This window comes from Caretta caretta, chromosome 2 (assembly GCF_965140235.1).
Source record: "Caretta caretta isolate rCarCar2 chromosome 2, rCarCar1.hap1, whole genome shotgun sequence".
Classification (NCBI taxonomy): domain Eukaryota; kingdom Metazoa; phylum Chordata; order Testudines; family Cheloniidae; genus Caretta; species Caretta caretta.
In genome coordinates, this window is record NC_134207.1 from 39,766,882 (window position 1) to 39,788,127 (window position 21,246).

General features: G+C 43.4%; 1 protein-coding gene across 7 annotated transcripts in view; it reads right to left on the reverse strand.

The window, feature by feature from the left end:
• Window positions 1-21,246, reverse strand: part of VPS13B (vacuolar protein sorting 13 homolog B) — a 940,751-nt gene that overhangs the window by 327,287 nt on the left and 592,218 nt on the right. The window contains exon 26 of one of the 7 annotated variants that reach the window (XM_048841333.2): window positions 6,318-6,795. The exons of the other annotated variants lie outside the window; for them this stretch is intronic. Within the exon in view, the coding sequence (XP_048697290.1) occupies window positions 6,751-6,795 (45 nt within the window). The 3' untranslated portion in view covers window positions 6,318-6,750. Of the gene's footprint in view, window positions 1-6,317; window positions 6,796-21,246 lie in introns of those variants that run through there. 7 annotated transcript variants of the gene reach the window in all.

Sequence of the window (21,246 nt, forward strand, 5' to 3'; positions counted from 1 at the left end):
CCGTTGCCAACTGTGTCCACATATCTATTCAGGGGACACCATCATAGGGCCTAATCACATCAGCCACACTATCAGAGGCTCGTTCACCTGCACATCTACCAGTGTGATATATGCCATCATGTGCCAGCAATGCCCCTCGGCCATGTACATTGGTCAAACTGGACAGTCTCTACGTAAAAGAATAAATGGACACAAATCAGACGTCAAGAATTATAACATTCAAAAACCAGTCGGAGAACACTTCAATCTCTTTGGTCACTCGATTACAGACCTAAAAGTTGCAATTCTTCAACAAAAAAACTTCAGAAACAGACTCCAATGAGAGACTGCTGAATTGGAATTAATTTTCAAACTGGATACAATTAATTTAGGCTTGAATAAAGACTAGGAGTGGATGTGTCATTACAGAAAACTATTAAAACTATTTCCCCATGTTTATTTCCCCCCGGCCCCCCACTGTTCCTTAGACATTCTTGTCAACTGCTGGAAATGGCCCACTTTGATTATCACTACAAAAGATTTTCCCACCCACCGCTCTCCTGCTGGTAATAGCGCACCTTAAGTGACAGGTTTCAGAGTAGCAGCCGTGTTAGTTCTTTTCTTTTCACCTTAAGTGATCACTCTTATTACAGTGTGTTTGGTAACACCCATTGTTTCATGTTCTCTATCTATATAAATCTCCCCACTGTATTTTCCACTGAATGCATCCGATGAAGTGAGCTGTAGCTCATAAAAGCTTATGCTCAAATAAATTTGTTAGTCTCTAAGGTGCCACAAGTACCCCTTTTCTTTTTACAATTTTTTTGTAATCTCATGATGTTTTTGGGCCTACCTCATTATTTTTAAATGCTTGATGCTGGCAACGCTGCAGACACTATTGCATGATGTCTTTATGATTTCATAGTCTGGATAGGAATTGGATATCCTATGCCTATAAATGTTTCAATTCAAAATTGGCATTAAATTTGGAAGCCACTCAGATCAGTGAAAAAGAATTTTACTGTTTTAAAAAGATTTTACGTAACCGGATTGGCCAGAAAATGTTTGCCTGGCACCAACAAGAAATTAAAAACAACTGGAACTGTGCAAATTTCTTTGAGAATTCTTGGCCTTCACAACATCCTCTGGCAAAGAGTTCCATAGGTTGATTGCGTGTTGTGTGGAGAAATACTTCTACTTGTTTTAAAATACTTGTTTTAAATCTGCTGCCTATTAATTCCATTTGGTGACCCCTAGTTCGTGTGTTATGAGAAGGAGTAAATAGCACTTCCTTATTTACTTTCTCTACACCAGTCATGATTTTATAGACCTCTGTCATATTCCCCCTTAGTTGTCTCTTTTCCAAGCTGAAAACTCCCAATCTTATTAATCTCTCCTCATACGGAAAACATTCCATACCCCTAATAATTTTTGTTGCCCGTTTCTGAAACTTTCCAATTCCAATATATCTTTTTTGAGATGGGGCAAACATATCTGAACGCGGTATTCAAGATGTGGGCGTACCATGGATTGATACAGAGGAAATATGATATTTTCTGTCTTATTATCTATTCCTTTCTTAATGTTCCCAACATTGTTAGCTTATTTGACTGCCGCTACACACTGAGTGGATGTTTTCAAAGAACTATCCACAATGACTCCAAGATCTCTTTCTTGACTGGTAACAGCTAATTTAGATCCCTAATTTAGAAGCCTCTGCCCCCTACATGTGCAGGCACTGGCTCTATGGCTCCTACGCTGAGGAGGTGGTCTATCTCCTGACGTAGCAAGCTCTTGTAAGAAGGGTCCCTGAAGAGGGTATTGGGGTGGGGGAGAAAAGGATGGAGTAGCCAACTTGGATGATATCCACCACCCATTAGTTGGAGGTTATCCGTTATCAGGTGCTGCAGAATGGGGTGAGACGATCTCTGATGGAATCAGTGTGGCTTCCAGCATGAAATGAGGAGAGTGTTCTATGGGCACCTCAACCAATCCATCAAAACTGTCTCTTCGAGAAGGAGAGCTGAGAGGAAATTTCCTAAGATCCTGACATCTTTTGTCTGGAGAACCTGGGCTTCTTCCTCTAAGGTTCATTTGATCTCTGTGTATATTGAGATGGATATTGAGATGAGTACTGTGAGCGAAGCTTGAATGGTGGCTGAGGGCTGTACTTTCTTTTGTATCCAGGTGTATAGATCCCGAGGGATTGAAGAGTGGCCTTCGAATCTTCTAACGTGCGGAGGGAGGGATTAGTCTTTTCAGTAAATAATTTAGTCCCCTCAAAGGGGAAGTCCTCCACCATCATTTGGACCTCCTTGGGGAAGCCAGAGAGATGAAGCCACAAGGCCCACCTCATCACAGTGGCAGTTGAAATAGAATGTGCCACCGTGTCAGTTGCATCAAGTGCAAACTGGGGAGATGTTTTTGTTACCAGATGGCCCACTTTAACCAAGGCTTTAAAATCGGTCCTTGTGAGAATCGGAGGGCTGTTCATTAAAAGAACTAAGCTTCACATAGGCCACTAGGCTTAATAGTTCACCACTCTGAATTGAAAAATAGACAAGGAGTAGACCTTCCTGTGAAACAGGTCTAGGTGCTTGCAGTTCTGGTCATAAGGGGTGGACTTAAAGTGGTGTTGGTAGCCTTTAGAGTTAACTGCGTATACAGTGATTGAATTGGGAGGCATGTGTAGGAACAGAAATTCCGCATCCTTTTCTGGCACATAATATTTCTTGTCTGCCTTCTTACAAGTTGGTCGGACTCACCTTGGTGGGGTCCAGTGGAACCTCATTAATAGGGAGGGCCTCTCTGGAGGAGACAGAGGAATGTAGAATGTCCACCACCTTGTGGCGCAACTCAGACACCTCTTGTAAATGCATTTGGAATGCGTCTGCCACCCTCTGTACCAAGTCCTGGAACAGTTTAAAGTCATCTGCCATAGATGGCAGAGAGGGCATCACTGTCTCATCTGGTGATGATGATGAGAAGTGGGCTGGAGGAGTGACTATCTCTTCCACTTCCCTTGCTGCTCAGGGAGATCAGAGGCCCTTGAGGCAGCGGCTGAAGGAGGGCACTTCCTCAGCTGTTGGCAGGCCATACTAGCAGTGATGGAGGCCTGTTGTCTTTGGGCCTGCCAGGGTCCCAGTATGGCCATTATGATGGGAAGGGGCCTGGTGGTTGGTACCATGGTTGCCCAAACCAGGGAGGCTGTGGGTCAGGGGGGTGGTATGCCCACTGTCCATAGTGAAACTGGGCTCCGTATGGCAGGTGAGAAGAGTGTTGGGAAGCTAGGTCCTTTTGCTCACTTTCTGATTCCGACGACAAAAAGGGTGGTGCATGGCAGGAGGTCATTGGTGAGCCAAGGGCGCTGGGTGAACTCAGTACCATGGCCCCAGCACCGTGGAAAGGAGAGTCCAATGTGTCGGACACCGAAAGATCCGTCGCACACTGGAAATCTGTCAGTGCAGAGGGCGTCAGTACCAGCGGAGGCTGTTGGTGCCAAGAGATTTATACTGACAGTGTCTGACACAGAGACCTGATAGCAGGGTGTATCGGTACCTGACATATTGTCATCGGTACTGATGTTCATGACAGTACCAAGGGAGCCTTCGCCAGGGTGGATATTACACCCCTGAGGAACCAATGCTTCTTTGCCTGCGCTCATCGGGTCTTTAGGCATTCCGACTTGCCCTGTCAGTTTGGTACCGCACGTGCCTTTGGAACCAGATTTAGATGGGTTCAGTGTCGTTGGTACTGATGATACAGACTGAGCTGGGGATTGTTTTCAGCTCAATTGGAGTTTGCTATGAGGACTCACAAACCTTTTCTTAGAGGCCTTACATGAGTGGCTCGTAGGTGTCTCTCTTAGCTCACTCCCTAAGAAGTGAAGGTTGCAAAGTGAGGGCTCCAAATCCCAATTAATGCTTTTCTTTGAGAACTGTAGTAAAACAGATAGACTCCAAACATCACCAAAGGGCACTTTACACCAAATAAAAATGTTGTTCAGTTTGGACTAAAACTAGGAAGTGTTGCAAATTTCCTTGACTTTTCTGGAACAATTGCTTTTGTTTTGCTACAGAAAAACACCCCTAAAACTATTACCATCTTGGCACAGAGTGAAACTGGTATAGGAATAACACCAACATGGCATGACTCTGTTCCATTTGTGGGGAAAGCATCTAGTGAGTGTTTTGACATAGAGTGGAATCATATCTCTGGGCATTCTATCTTTCCTTTTGTAAATTAGAGAAATCTCAGAAATGTAATCTGCAGTGTTACAAAATCAAAATGTGGACATGTGCAGCAAATGATTTAAAGGTTAGTTGTTACTGATTATGTTTCACTTGCAGATTCTAAGTCTAATCAAAACAACTTCTTGTTTTACCTTGCTATCTGGAGGAACACTGGGGTTCCAGGACTCCAAAGTAAGTTTGAAACAAAAGCCTGATTGCAGCAATTCATCAGAGGTGGGGTTTTTTTAATGTAACCCAACTACTTACTAGAATAAAGCAGTAATTCTCATTCAGTTGGATGTGATCACATTGGCAATGACAGTAGACTTCCACGGGGATTTTCTATAGCTAAATCAATTGTAAATAGCATAAATACTGCAAACATAGGAATTACTACAAGAGTTTTCTTATGCTGCAAATCAGATTACCCTGACACCACTTCTTCAGGCACAACTGACAAAGGCAAAGGTATTATTACTTTGGCTAGAGATTTGGCCAGACTCAGACCTAGTGAAGCCGAAACTACAAGAACAAAGTCATTTCTAAGCTTTACAGGCATATAAACCACTCTACAAATACTTTATTTCCAAATCAGAAAGACTGCAAGGATAACAAAGAAATTATAAATCATAAGGCAAAACAATGGTTCAATCTTTTTAAAGGACTGCTGGTTTACATCAATATGATGGACAAATACCAGGATGGGTAGCTCTCTTGAACTTCTTTCTCCCTTTGATTTTCTTCCTATGGAACATTACCTACCCATTCTCTGAGGTCACTAACACCTGCCTTTTTGAAGTATTTTTTCCTTTTTCTGCTGCTCTCACATCTTCTTTTCCTTAGAACCACGAAAGCTATAATTTCATGATCACTTTCACCCAAATTGCCTTCAGTCTTGAGAACTGCAACCAATTCCTCCGTGAGTCAGAATCAAGTCTAAAATGGCTTGATGGTTTATGTAGAAGTAATCCAGAAATCGCAGTTACCTATCAGTCGTGGAAGCAAATAGCATATTGGCCCATGCATTTTAACTTTGTAAATCACTATGTGAAAGGGTCTTGCTCTCTGTACATTATAATCCACCAAAGCAAATTTCAGAGGTTCTCTAAAGTCCAGAGAAGTTTATTTTTCAGTGGTCAGACTTACAATTTTACTTTTTAGGCCCATTTTACAGATCAAGAGAGGGATTAAGGAAATGGCTATAGTTACCCATCTGTTTTCTAAATAGGTAAAATGTCTTCCCATGGGAAATGACATAGCTCACACCAAAGCTTTTGTATTGATGAATCAGGTTTTCAAACAGAGACCTAAACCTTAGAGTACAGAGCCAGATAAACCAGGAGATGTGTGTAAAAAAACTGGGAATTAAATGGAAATTAATTACATTTAATTAATGTAAAGTTATACATTGCATATAATCCATAGTCATCTGGACATTGAGATGGGGCAAACAAGCAGATGATGCAAAAATTTTACACAACCATCCCTTAGGTCTTTGGGCTGTTCAATCCACACCAAACATGTTTTATGACTTTTGAATTTATCAAACAGAGAAGAATACAATTATCTTATCACATTCATATCAGACAAACACTGAAATTTGAACCTTTAAGCATTAAGCAGTACATTTCTCAGTTAAAGCAATATTTGGTGGCAGGTTTTTCCTTGTCCCAGTAAAACGTACAAAAGTCAGGAAAGGGAGGCAAAGCTAATTACACCAGGAAATCCTAACCTAAGGAATACCAGACAGGTGACAAAGGTATTTTACTTTATCTACATCCACAAACAGAAAGGCCCATGAAAAATTCAGTGCTGTTGGAAGGGTTCTTATAAAATCATAGGAAAAATATAATCTGTGGTGCCACATAAGGCAATATAGAGTATTTATTTATTATCATTCCACTGTACATGCTGAAACTTGCTTCCTTCTTCAATCTAACTTGTAAAAATGGATGACAGTTTAAGACTTAAGTCAGTTCTAAATGTAGGCACCTGAAAATATTCTATCAAGGTCAAAATGATAACCCCTCCCATGGTGGCTTATCAGGAAGAATCTCCTGATGAGTACCTACTGCCTAACTGAAATAAGTGGAGAAAAGTCAGATATCTGTACTGGGCGTGTCCAGAAAAACCATCTGTAACAAATAATATCCAGGCACTGTGTGGAATGAAAAGTTGTGTTTCTAAAAATTGCCAAGTTCAGCTATCAAAACCTCTTAACCCATTATTGATGATCGATGGCTGAAGAGCACACCAAATAAAATAATCAGTTTTCATGAAAGAGCAAAAGTGTACGGTGAACATACACTCTCGTGTCATGTGTGTTTCACTCAGGAACCCAAGAATAATGTTGTTATAATTGGAAAGTTTTCCTTATACTATTTGGACCCACACTGGCGAGATGCATATATAGAAATGGTTGATTCATATATTGAAGACATACAAATTGATGACGAAATTGCATTCATGCCATCCAAACTGCACTGCAATGCTTGCGGACACCTTTCAAAGGGCGACAGAGACATCCCATCTGCTGACCTCACAGGATGTTCCAGGAGGTGTGCTGCATGCCTAGAACCTGTGTCTGAGACAATACAGAAAGATTGCTGAGACTCATCCATCCCTCTAACTACTACTCCATGCTGCTCATCCATATGGACACTAATGATATTGCTAGGTATGACCATAAGCAGATCAGCACCGACTACAGGGGTCTGGGAGCAAGAGCGAAGGAGTTAGAGGTGCAGATTGTGTTCTTGTCCATTGACGGTTGGGGCCCAGTCAGCGACAAGTTCTTCCTGAAGATGAACGCATGGCTGTGCAGATGGTGTCAATGGAAGGGCTTTGACGTCCTCAACAATAGGATGCTGTTATGGGAAGGTCTTATGGGAAGAGATGGGATCCACCTGAACAAGGAGGGGAAAGCCATCTTCACACATTAATTAGCCAACCTAGTGAGGAGGGCTTTAAATTAGGTTCAAAGGGAGCAGGTGACAAAAGCCCACAGGTAAGCACAAAAAATGACAATCTTAACAGAGGATTAGATGTTGATGGGGACATGGAAAATTATAATTGGGTCAGAGGAGCGGTAAGAAGGAAATTAGTGGGGGAATCTGCGCAATCTTAGACGTCTGTACACAAATGCAGAGTGTGGGGAAGAACTGGACATATTAGTACATAAACTAAATTATGACTTAACTGGCATCACAGAGATTTGGTGGCATAAGTTTAATGACCGGAATACGGGTACAGAGGGGTATAGCCTGTTCAGGAAGGACACTTAGGATAAAAAGGGAGAAGATTTTGCATTATACATCAAGAGTACACACACTTGTTGTGAGATCCAGAAGGATATGAGAGGCTGATCAGTCGAAAGTCTCTGGGTAAAGATAAAAGGGGTAACAAATAAAAATGATGTTATGGTAGGGATCTACTAAAATCAGGAAAAGGAGGTGGATGAGGCATTTTTAGAACAAATGACAGAAATATCCAAAACACATGATCTGATAGAAATGGGGGATTTTAACTACCCAGACATTTTCAGCAAAAGTAATACAGCAAAGCACAACATTTTCAATACATTCTTAGAATATTGTGCTCAACTTTTTGTTTCAGAAAGTGGAGAAAGTGAGTGGGGGACAGCTATTTTAGACTTGATTGTGACCAACAGGCAGCAAATGTGAATCATAGAATATCAGGGCTGGAAGGGACCTCAAGAGGTCATCTAGTCCAATCCCCTGCTCAAAACAGGACCAATCCCCAGTTTTTGCCCCAGATCCCTAAATGGCCCCCTCAAGGATTGAACTCACAACCCTGGGTTTAGCAGGCCAATGCTCAAACCACTGAGCTATCCCTCCCCCACGACCGGGAAAGGTATCAGGCAATTTGGGTGAAAGTGATAATGAAATTATAGATTCAATGATTCTAAGAAAAGGAAGGAATAAGTTTAGTGGAATAAGGAGAATGGACTTCAAAAAAGTAGACTTTAATTGACTCAGAGAATGGGTAGATAAGGTCCCATGGGAAGAAAAACTAAGAGAGAAAGGAGATCAAGACAGTTGGCAGTTTCCCAATATTAAAGGCACAACTGCAAACTATCTCGATGTGAAGGAAAAATAGGAAGAATAGTGAACTCTTTAATGATCTGAAAATCAGAAAGAAAGTCTACAAAAAGGGGAAATATGGACAAATTGCTAAGTCTGAGTACAAAAAAAGAGCACAAGCATATAGGGATAAAATCAAAGGGCTAAGGCACAAAATGAGTTACACTTAGCAAGGGGCATAACAAGCAACAAGAAAAGATTTTAGAAAATACATTAGGAGCCCAAGAAAGATGAAGAAAAGTGTAGGGACTGTAATTAGCAGGGAAGAAGAGCTAATAACAGACAAAATCAAGAAGGCTGAAGTGTTTAATGCCTATTTTGCTTCAGTCTTTACTATGTAGGTAAATTGTGACCAAATACTTCACAAAATTAATATTATCAAAAAGAGGGAAGGAACACAGGCCAAAATAGGTAAAGAACAGGTTAAAATATTTAGATAAGTTAGATGCATTCAAGCTGGCAGGGCCTGATGAAATTCATACTAGGGTTCTTAAAGAACTAACTGAAGCAATCTCAGAACTGTTAGCAATCTTTGAGAACTCATAGAAGAAGGATGAACTCTCAGAGGATGTGAGATAGTGCATATCTTTAAAATGAGGAGGGTCTGGGGAACTATAGACCAGCCAGTCTAACTTTGATATCTGGAAAGATACTGGGACAAATTATTAACCAATCAATTTGTAAGCACCTAGAGGGTCATAAGGAATAGCCAGCATGGATTTGTCGAAAACAAATCATGCCAAACCAGCCTAATTTCCTTCTTTACTGGGTTACTGGCCTATTTGATAGGGGGAAGCAATAGGCACTATACATCTTGATTTTAATAAGGCTTTAGATATAGTCCCACATGATATTCTCATAAGTAAACTAGGGAAATATAGTTGAAATTACTATCAGGTGGGTCCACAACTGATTGAAAGACCATACTCCAAGAGTAGTTATTAATGGTTTGCTGTCAACCTGGAAGGGCGTTTCTAATAGGGCTGCAGGGGTCAGTTTTGGGTCTGGTACTATTCTATATTTTCTTTAATGACTTGGATAATGGAGTAAAGAGTATACTTATAAAATTTGCAGATAACGCCAAGCTAGGAGAGGTTGCTAGCATTTTTGAGGACAGGATTAGAATTCAAAATGACCTTGACAAACTGGAGCATTGGTTTGAATTCAACAAGATGAAATTCAATAAAGACAAGGGCTGTACTTAGGAAGGGAAAATCAAAGAAAAACTACAAAATGAGGAATAACTAATTATGTGGTAGCACTGCTGAAAAGGATACAGGGGCTATAGAGGATCACAAATTGAATATGAGCCAACAATATGATGCAGTTGTGAAAAAGCTAATATCATTCTGGGGTGTATTAACAGGAGTGTCATACGTAAGACAAGGGTGGTAACTGTCCCACTCTAGTAATCTCTGGTGAGCCTCAGCTGCAGTATTGTGTCTTATTCTGAGTGCCACATTTCCAGAAAGATCAAAGAAATCATAAAAGTGGAAGACTGGAAGGGACTTTGATAGGTCATCTAGCCCAGTTCCCAGCATTGAGGCAGGATTAAGTATTATCTAGACCATTCCAAAGAGGTGTTTGTCTAACCCATGGACAAACTGGAAAGAACTCAGAGGAGAGACACAAAAATGATAGAAGGTTTAGAAAACCTGGCCTATGTGGAAATACATTAGGGCCTGCATAAAGAGGATGGTGATCAGTTGTTCTCCATGTCCACTGAAGGGAGGATAAGAAGTAATGGGTTTAATCAGCAGCAAGGGAGATTTATAATTAGAAAGATTTTCCTAATATCTAATTTAAGGGTAGTTAAACTCTGGAATAGGATTCCAAGGTAGGTTGTGGACTCCCCATCATTGGACGTTTTTAAGAACAGGTTGGTCATACACCTAATTGAGATGGTCTAGGTTTACTTGGTTTTGCCTCAGTGCTGGGGTGGACTTGATGACTTCTTGAGGTCCCTTCCAACTCTATGTTTCTATGATTCTATGACTATGGGAAAGAACAAGTATAACATACTAGGTACTCTTCCATGCACTGTACAGATATAGAAAGAGAAAATAAACTGAAAAGATTTTGGTCAACTTTCAAAAAGAAAAGGAGGACTTGTGGCACCTTAGAAACTAACCAATTTATTTGAGCATGAGCTTTCGTGAGCTACAGCTCACTTCATCAGATGCATACCGGCCCACCTGATGATCACTTCAGATAAGCTATTACCAGCAGGACAGTGGGGTGGGAGAAGGTATTGTTTCATATTCTCTGTGTATATATAAAGTCTGCTGCTGTTTCCACGGTATGCATCTGATGAAGTGAGCTGTAGCTCACGAAAGCTCATGCTCAAATAAATTGGTTAGTCTCTATGGTGCCACAAGTCCTCCTTTTCTTTTTGCGAATACAGACTAACACGGCTGTTACTCTGAAAATTGGTCAACTTTGTTCATCTGGCATTTTGGTGTCTATCCTTTTCCTTGATTTTCTTATCTTCCTTTCTACATTATGGTTTAATAGGTGAGAAGCCTATGGAATCTCAACCCCTGGTGCTTTCTCAGATTTCATCCAAGTTCCCGATTCCCTTCTGGACATTGTCTTATCTGGTTCCTACCTGTCTGTATGTGGTTGGGGAAATTGGCTTGACAAATTAACAACTCTGGAAGTAAGCAGAAAACATTCTAGTTGAAACAGTCTTAGCACTGCCATCATTCAAGCAAAAGCTTACAAAAGAAAAAGATGATTTTGGAACTCAGAATTATCCTGCACACTTAATAAAATGAATGGTTTACATCAAGTGTGATTAAACCACTTGATATAAATCACTCATTTTATTAAGTGTGCAGGATAATTCCAAGTTCCAAAATCATCTTTCTTTTGTAAGCTATTTCTTGACTGCTGGCAATGCTAAGACGGTTACAACTAGAATGACATTTAATCAACTCATAAGCCATGACAGGGGACAGCTTAGAGCAAGCAATGTGTGTGAGTGTGTGTGCAGGGAATGGGAGAACCTGAAATGTTTATTGTGGTGGAAATGGGGCAGGCAGGGCTGGAGGAATGTCTGTATTGGGAGTGGGAGGGAAGATAGGTAGTGGGACATGGGTAAGAGTGCATGGGTGGGTACGATGGTGGTTGGACAGAACAGGAAAGTGTATGTGGGAAAGATTAAGCCAGGAGAAAGACAATATGGAGGGAGGGGCAGAATGAGGTAACTAATAGTGTGTATCTTTGGTAGGGAAGGTGGGGAAAGATGGAACGTGTGTGCACGTATGTGTGTGAAAGGGGAGTTAGGGATAACGACCTGGGAATATGAGAAGGTGCCCTCCATACTAGTGCTCATTTATGTCTCCCAAAAGGGGAACAGGGCCAGAGATTTTGTGAGATATTGGGGAGGAGGAAGACAACTGGAGATGAATTGGTAGGATGTCATCCAGGTTCCTCCAATTACTCTTCCTAGATACCTCCATGACCTATCTGTAACTGTAAACCCCCTCCAATTTATGATACTATTCCTTTTCCCCACACCTCTCTGTGACATTTTAACTGTCCCCTGCTACAATCCCAGTCTGAAAAATCTGATGAGGATAATAGCAGGTAAAGAACCACACGGGGGGAGGTGAGACAGACCAATGGCTACCCCGTTAACTTCAACCACACTCCAGCTGCCTTCCACGCTCCCATTCCCTATCTCCCTTTCCTCCCTTCAATGTCTCCTTCTCCTTCTCCTTTGTCTTTTCATTTAGCTAATTCCACAACTAAATCACATCCCAAAAATTAAAAACAAATTTCTCATGCCTCATATCATTAAATTAACCTGACTGAAACCATCATCATGTTATTTGTGCTGCTTGTATATTATATCATATTCCCCCACCGCCACCTTTGTCCGCTTTGTCCATTTAGAATGTAAGCTCTTTGTGGCAGGGACTGTTTCTTTCTATGTTTTTTTGTATAGTGACTAGTACAATGGGGCCCCAATCTTGATTGGGGCCTTTAGACACTCCCAGAACACAAATCAAATACTACTACTAACAGTAATAATAACAATAATAATCAGATCTCTCACAGTGAGATGTTCCACCTGGCAAACCACACAAAGTGTGCCGGAGAGAGGGAGGCTACCCGAGAGTGGATCTAAGGGTATTCCAGGATGCAGGTGTATGGGAGTTGGGGGTGTTATAGGAGAACAGATATTTGGTTGTGGGTTACTGAGGCTCTGTGGGCAGAACAGTGGGGAAAAGCCAGTGACTCTGTACAAACATAGGACACTTGAAGGACACCCCCTATAGATCTGCTTACACATTACCTGAAAGAGCTGCAAAATCTAGGATCAGGTCCGCACATGGCTTGGGAGAAAGGATGTGAGAGCACATATGGAGGGACAAAGGGGTCCAGAGATGTATGCTGATGGGAGTTGGGTGCATGGAGTCCAGTGTCTCTGTGCTGAGACAATAGCAGATCAAGGGATACCCACAATACAGCTGCTTTGGTGGACCAGGGAGCCAAAGCAGCAGCATCAGTGGGCCCTTCAAATACAGATACTTTGGTGTAGAGGCTATGAGTTTCCCTCCCTGGATGACCCACCGAATCTCAGGCCCCCACAACTAACCCCCTTGGTGTTACCTTGGTTCCTTTCATGTTTCTATTCATCCCTGTTTTGGTTTCTTGAAAGCACCATTCAGCTTCACTGTGGAGAGCGGGGGGGGGGGGGGGGGAGAGGAAACAGGGAAATATGGGCTGGGAGTGAGCAGTTGGAGTGGGAAGGCAGAGGCAAGAGACGCACTGTACTCTCACAAACTATAGGAGATTTGTCAGAGCAGAGACCCATTGGATGATGACATCCTGTCATGCTGGGTGGAACATAATCATGGCGTCCTGAACCACTCCTCCAGCTGTCGCTTGTTCAGAGCAGGACTATTTGGCAGTCACTGTAGTTCCAGACCCAGACACTTGTACTGACGCACCAACATTGGATGAAGTGATGTGCACCATCTGCAAACTGAAAAACGGACGCACAGCCAATGCTGATCACCTCCCCCTAGAGCTGCTAAAATGTGCTACTGACCCTGTAGCAGAATCAATGCTGGCCAATTTTTGTCTGGTGCGGAGAACTGGAACCCTGCCAACTGTCTAGAAGGATGGTATTGTGATCTCACTTTATAAGGGCAAGGGACCACGCAGTGAATGTAAGAGCTACAGGCCGATCACCTTGTTGTCCGTGTCAGGGAAGGTGTTTGCGCATGTTCTGCTAGCATGTTTGGAGCCCCTGCTACATCAGAAGCGTCGCCTCCAACAGTCAGGCTTTACAAGGAACAGGTCCAACATTAGACACCATTTTGGCCTTCCGCTTCTTGTCAGAGATATACCATGAGTTCAAGAAGCCTCTGCACGTAGCGTATGTTGAACTTAAGGCTGCATTTGATTCAGTTGACCAAATCGTGCTATGGAAAGCCTTAAAGGGTGTAGGTGATCCAATCACTTCTCTGGGCTTGATTAGAGAGCTGCATAATGGAACCACTGCCCGTGTACGTCTGGGGAATTGGATGTCAGCCCTTTTAAATCAGTATCTGGTGTCAGGCAGGGCTCTGTCTTGGCCCCTGCACTCTTTCATTGGGCAATGGGTTTCATAATGCAGCATTCTGTCAGGTCCATAGGCATTAAGATCAGTGATCTCTCACTCTTACACCTTGACTATGCTGATGACATTGTTCTTCTAATACAGAGCCCTGACAGGTTTCACAAGGCACTCCAACAAATGGAGGAGGAGTTGGCTAAGGTTAGTCTCCCTGTCTCGTGGTCAAAGACAAAGTGCAAAATCTAGGACCAGGTCCACACACGACTCCAATCTCTTTGAATAATGAAACTGTTGAAGCAGTCTCCAGCTTTTGCTATTTGTGTTCTATACTCACCAGTTCCTCCAACTCTGACACAGAGTTTCTCCATCGGATTGGCATCCCAGCATTTGGCATGGGTCACTTATAATGAATATGGAATCAACATCATCTCAGTACGACAACCAAGTTAAGGATCTATTTGAGCTATACCCTCTCCTTACTGTTGTGAAACACGGACAATTTGCCACTCAGGTTGGGCAAAGCTGGAGGCTTTCCACACAAAATGCCAACATTGTATATTGAGCATAAAGTGGAATGACTTCATTTGTACTGCAAATGTTTACGGTCACTCCGGTCTACAGACTATTGGGGCCACTGTCTGCAGATGGCATCTTATGCTTTTTGGACATGTCACGAGAATGCCACAAGTCATTTCTGGCGAACGTCGTTCTTCGGGTGGCATGTGACATCTGAGATAAAATTCCACCAACTGAGGAGTAAAGGTGGTCCAGAGGCAGACCCCTATTAAAGGGGTTCATCAAGTCTATTCTGATGTTGAACGCTTGGGCTGTCAAGCCCTTGTGGCTGCATAGGAAGATACCAAATGGTGAATGATCGCGGTGCGGCTAAGTGTTGAAGAAGAAGAGACCCATTCCAATCCAAAGGTGATTGGTCAGCATGCAGATCTTTCCCCCTTTGCTTCTCCCTGCCAGGCCCCTATCACTTTCAGTTCCACTTCTCCCCATGTCCTTCAAAAAGAGCTCGAATTCCCATGTCTCCCCACAGCCCAATTCACCTTCATGCCCATCCTGAGTCCTACTCACCAACCATGCTTCCACCACTGATTTCCCACATATCTTTACATAGAACCCTGTTCCTCCCAGGACCCACATATTGCCCCTATGAGAAGGTGAACTCTCTGACTTAGAAGCCTATATAAAATTGAATAGGAGAACCAGAGAAGAGGAATATCCTACCATGGTAGCAGACAGCACTTTCAGATAATAGCACTGATATTCAATCTCATTTCGTAATCAGATGATGTTTCTTTGCTTTCTAAAAAGTAATTTCTGCACACCAATACCACCTTCCCACTTCATTGCCAACAATGACAAGGACACTTGCATCTTTGTTATTCCTCTCTTATAACCTGACCAGATGGCTCTTTCATAGTATGGCCCTCATCTCCTAATAGATTTCCCACACTTCCATAATTGGCTTCTTAACAGGCTCACATGTAAGATGTTTTCACTGTGAAGTCTTCAGTCAGGTCTGGGATGGCTGTTTTATTCTAACCTCATATACTTTAGAGACTCCTGGCTCAGAAGCACTTTGGAACACAGGGGAAGCACTGGAGTATGTGAGATCTGAAGGTAGCAGCCAGCCGAGGACAGGCTGCTGTAGCTAAGACCCTGAGATGGATTTCACAAGATATCAAGAAGTAGAGGCCAATTGAGGGTCAAGGAAATGGAGAAACAATACTTATTTAAACCTAAAAATATGTTCAAACTCAGTTCAAATTGAGATTCAAGCCAATTTTAATGCTGTATGAATTGATTTTCTACTCTCTATTGTTTTCTTTTTATAGAGTGCATTTTTCCTTGTTTTTCAGTTAGAGAATTTTTGAAGTTTTTTTTCTAGTGTTGGCACACTCAGTTTACCAACTTAATTTATAAACTGTACTTTGTGGGGTGGGAGAGGAGCCTCTTCCCTCCCTCCCTCTCCCATACCCTCACTCTTCCATTGAATATGCTCAAGTGTTCCAAAAGTGTATTTTTTTCTAAAAATTTGGCAGATCTCTGCATTTCTGAATAGTTTTTTTTTTTTAAAGAACAAAACAATAGTAAATTAAACACAAACGGGTACCTTTCACAAAAAAATACACACTGCCGCCCTGGCAATGTTTGCATTTTATGAATTTACATTTTTTTTTAATTTTATGTATTCTAATGTTTCATGTTTTGCAGAGTTTGAGCCTATGTTGTATAATTTTTTTCCCCATTGAATTATGCTTTTGTTTAGTGGCTGAGGATACAGATAACTTCGTGCTGTACAAAATTTAGGCAACCATTTTCCCACTGTTTTTTAAAACAGATTTTTCTGAAAATATTAAATGATGCATCATGTTCCTCAAAGAACCTGCTTTTTAATAATTTTGGTTTCCTTGTGGCAGCACTAGGAAGATCCTTGAAGAAATGCATTTATCTAGCATGAACCAAGGCATATAAAATGTGCAGTGACAGAGAAATGTGCAATGAAATTTTGAAAGCAGTGCACACTGAGTTTTAGGGAATGTGAATATTACCAACCAAATATCTAACACCCAAAGTTTACCAAGAATTCAGTCCTGGGTGTCTGCATGGATACACCATGCAGTGGAACAGACAGTGCTGCTGACATAACAATAACGGACAAGCATGCAGACTTAGAAAAGAGACCAAAGTGCTCAGAGTTTTCTCTCCAGTTGGAGCTAAACTTGCACTGGCATGATTCCAGTTATATTTATGCTCAGGGTTGCCTGATTTGCAGATGTTTCTTAGGAGCATACTTTAATCTCTCTTCTATGTAAAGTGGCTTTTAAAAAATACATTGCATTTTAACAAAAAATTTCTATGATACAAGAAATGCCTGCATGGACAGTACATGTCTGGAAGTGAACATAAAATGGAGAATCAATGCTCGATTTGCCAGAACTCAAAAGGACACTGCCAATTTAAGAATAATGTTGTAGAAACATACATTTCTTTACCTTTTATCCTAAAAATTTAGATTCCTAAAAGCAAAATAAAATTAAAGTTCCAGGACCAGATTAACCAGCACAATCAGGATATGTCTTCACTGCAGAGTTAAATTGAGTGATCAACATTCCAGTCTGAGCATGCAGGTTAGCAAAGCCCAGGTGTGAGCAGCGTCACTGCAAAGCCATGTCTGAGGCCTGGTCTACACGATGAGTTTATGTCGAATTTAGCAGCATTAAATCGAATTAACCCTGCACCCGTCCACACAACGAAGCCATTTTTGTCAACATAAAGGGCTCTTAAAATCGATTTCTGTACTCCTCCCCGACGAGGGGATTAACCCTGAAATCGACATTGCTGTTTCGGATTAGGGTTAGTGTGGACGCAATTCAATGGTATTCGCCTCCGGGAGCTATCCCACAGTGCACCATTGTGACCGCTCTGGACAGCGCTCTGAACTCGGATGCACTAGCCAGGTGTACAGCAAATGCCCCAGGAACTTTTGAATGTCATTTCCTGTTTGGCCAGGTGAGCTCATCAGCACAGGTGACCATGCAGTCCCAGAATCGAAAAAGAGCTCCAGCATGGACCGAACAGGAGGTACTGGATCTGATCGTTGTATGGGGAGAGGAATCCGTGCTATCAGAACTACGTTCCAAAAGACGAAACGCCAAAACATTTCAAAATATCTCCAAGGCCATGATGGACACAGGCTACAGCAGGGACGCAACACAGTGCCGCGTGAAACTTAAGGAGCTCAGACAAGCGTACTAGAAAACAAAAGAATCAAATGGATGCTCTGGGACAGAGCCCCGGACATGGCACTTCTATGCTGAGCTGCATGCAATTCTAGGGGGGGCCACCACCACTACCCCACCCCTGTCCGTGGACTCTGATGATGGGGTTCTCTCTGCCATGCCTGAGGATTTTGCGGATGGGGAAGATGAGGAGGAGGAGGACGAGCTTGAGGAGAGCACACAGCACCCCATTCTCCCCGACAGCCAGGATCCTTTTATCACCCTGACTGAAATACCCTCCCAACCCAGCCAAGCCAGAGAAGGGACCTCTGGTGAGTGTACCTTTTAAAATATAATACGTTTTAAAAACAAGCTTTTTTTAATGATTAATTTGCCCTGAGGACTTGGGATGCATTCATGGCCAGTACAGCGACTGGAAAAGTCTGTTAATGTGTTTGGGGATGGAGCGGAAATCCTCCAGGGACATCTCAATGAAGCTCTCCTAGAAGTACTCTAAAAGCCTTTGCAGAAGGTTTCTGGGGAGAGCAGCCTTATTCCGTTCTCCATGGTAGGACACTTTACCACGCCATGCTAGTAGCAAGTTATCTGGTATCACTGCATGACAAAGCATGGCAGCATATGGTCCCGGTGTTTGCTGGCATTCAAGCAACATCCGTTCTTTATCTCTCTATGTTATCCTCAGGAGAGTGATATCGTTCATGGTAACCTGGTTGAAATAGGGGAATTTAATTACGGGGACATTCAGAAGTGCCTGTTACTACTGGGCTGTTTGCCTCTGGCTGAAAAGAAATCCTCCCCGCAGTTAGCCAAGCGGTGGGGGGAGGGAGGCCCATTGGCGCTGAGCTGTTCGTGTTTGGTTAGCAGGGATCTTCCCTGATACAAGCCACGTTGTGGGAGGAAGGGTAAAGCGATCATCCCAGAGAATTGGAAGGGGTGGGGGTTAGTTTGGTTTCTGCTGCTGCATGTTAACACAAAAACCGCAGCACTAAATGGCCAACTCAACATGCTTTGCTTGGTATAGGAAAGGAGGGCGCTGCTGTTATGAAGGTTGCAGAAGCCGAAAGGCTATTGCTTACTATGGCCGCCTGCAAGCCGAATTCTGTTGCCCGGCACAGCATGTGTGATCTCTAACACCAAAGCCACAGGCACTCAATATAAGATGCAAAATGCGACCTTGTACTGAAATCACATGTGCTATGTAATGGGAATAGTGCTGTTCACCGTGAAAGGGTATAGCATTGTTCTGTAAAATGTATCTTTTTAAATACTTCACTCCCTTTTTTTCCTCCCCCAGCTGCAAATGTTTCAAGCCTCCCTCCTCTGTCCCAAAGGCTATCTCAGATAAGGTGGCGGAAAAAACGCACGCACGATGAAATGTTCACTGAGCTCATGCAATCATCCGGCACTGACAGAGCTCAGCAGAATGTGTGGAGGGGCACAGTACAGGAAAGCAGCCAATCAACATGAGGACAGGACGGACGATCGAGATGAGAGATGGCGGCAGGAAGATCAGAGGAGGCAGGATGCAACACTGTGGCTACTGCGGGATCAAACGGACATGCTCCGGTGTCTGGTGGAGGTTCAGGAATGGCAGCAGGATCACAGACTGCCGCTGCAGCCCCTGTTTAACCACCCTCCTTCCTCCCCAAGTTCCATGACCTCCTCACCCAGATGCCCAAGAATGCTGGGGAGGGCGGGGGGGGGGCATCCAGGCACCCATCCACTCCTCCCCAGTGGACAGACCAAGCAACAGAAGGCTGTCATTCAACAAGTTTTGAAGTGGCCTTTTCCTTCCCTCCTACCACACCCCACCCGGGCTACCTTGTGAGTTATCTCCCTATTTTTATAATCAATTAATAAAGAATACATGGTTTTTAAACGATAATGACTTTATTTCCTTTGCAAGGAAGCTGTGACTGAAGAAGGGAGGGCAGGTGGCTTACAGGGAATTAGAGTCAACCAACGGGGTGGGTTTTCATCAAGGAGAAACAAACAGAAGTGTCACACAGTACCCTGGCCAGTCATGAAACTGGTTTTCAAAGCTTCTCTGATGCGCAGCGCTTCCTGCTGTACTCTTCTAATCGCCCTGGTGTCTGGCTGCGCGAAATCAGCGGCCAGGAGATTTGCCTCAACCTCCCATCCTGCCATAAATGTCTCCCCCTTACTCTCACAGAGATTGTGGAGCACAAAGCAAGCAGCAATAACAATGGGAATATTGGTTTTGCTGAGGTCTAACCGAGTCAGTAAACTGTGCCAGCATGCTTTTAAACATCCAAATGCACATTCTACCACCATTCTGCACTTGCTCAGCCTATAGTTGAACAGCTCCTTACAACTGTCCAGGGCCCCTGTGTACGGCTTCATGAGCCATGGCATTAAGGGGTAGGCTCGGTCCCCAAGGATAACTATAGGCATTTCAACATCCCCAACGGTTATTTTCTGGTCTGGAAAGTAAGTCCCTTCCTGCAGCTGTTGAAACAGACCAGAGTTCCTGAAGATGAGAGCATCATGAACCTTTCCCGGCCATCCCACATTGACATTGGTGAAATGTCCCTCGTGATCGACCAGTGCTTGCAGCACCATTGAAAAGTACCCCTTGCAATTTATGTACTAGCTGCCAAGGTGGTCCGGTCCCAAGATAGGAATATGCGTTCCGTCTATCGCCCCACCACAGTTAGGGAACCCCATTGAAGCAAAGCCATCCACTGTGACCTGCACATTTCCCAGAGTCACTACCTTTGATAGCAGCAGCTCAATGATTGCGTTGGCTGCTTGCATCACAGCAACCCCCACAGTAGATCTGCCCACTCCAAATTGATTCCCGCCTGACCGGTAGCTGTCTGGCATTGCAAGCTTCCACAGGGCTATTGCCACTCGCTTCTCAACTGTGAGGGCTGCTCATTTTGGTATTCTTGCGCTTCAGGGCAGGGGAAAGCAAGTCACAAAGTTCCATGAAAGTGCCCCTACGCATGCGAAAGTTTCGGAGCCACTGGGAATCATACCTGCAACACTATGCGGTCCCACAAGTATGTGCTTGTTTCCCGGGCCCAGAATCAGCGTTCCACGGCATGAGCCTGCCCTATTAACACCATGATCTCCAAATTGCCGGGGACCCCGGTTTTAGAGAAATCTGTGCCCATGTCCCCATCACTCTCGTCACCGCACTGCTGTCGCCTCCTTTCCTGGTTTTTCAGGTTCTGGTTCTCCATAAATTGCACGATAATGCGTGAGGTGTTTACAATGGTCATAACTGCTGCGGTGAGCTGAACGGGCTCCATGCTTGCCGTACTATGGCGTCTGCTCGGGCAATCCAGGGAAAAGGGAACGAATTAATTGTCTGCCGTTGCTTTCACGGAGGGAGGGTTGACTGACGACATTTACCCATAACTACCCGTGACAAATTTTTGGCCCCATCAGGCATTGGAAGCTCAGCCCAGAATTCCAATGGGCAGCGGGGACTGTGGGAACTGTGGGATAGCTACCCACAGTGCACAGCTCGGAATGTTGACACTTGCCATGGAACTGTGGACGCACACCGCCAAATTAATGCGCTTAGTGTGGACGCATGCACTTGACTTTATACACTCTGTTCCCAAAAATCTACT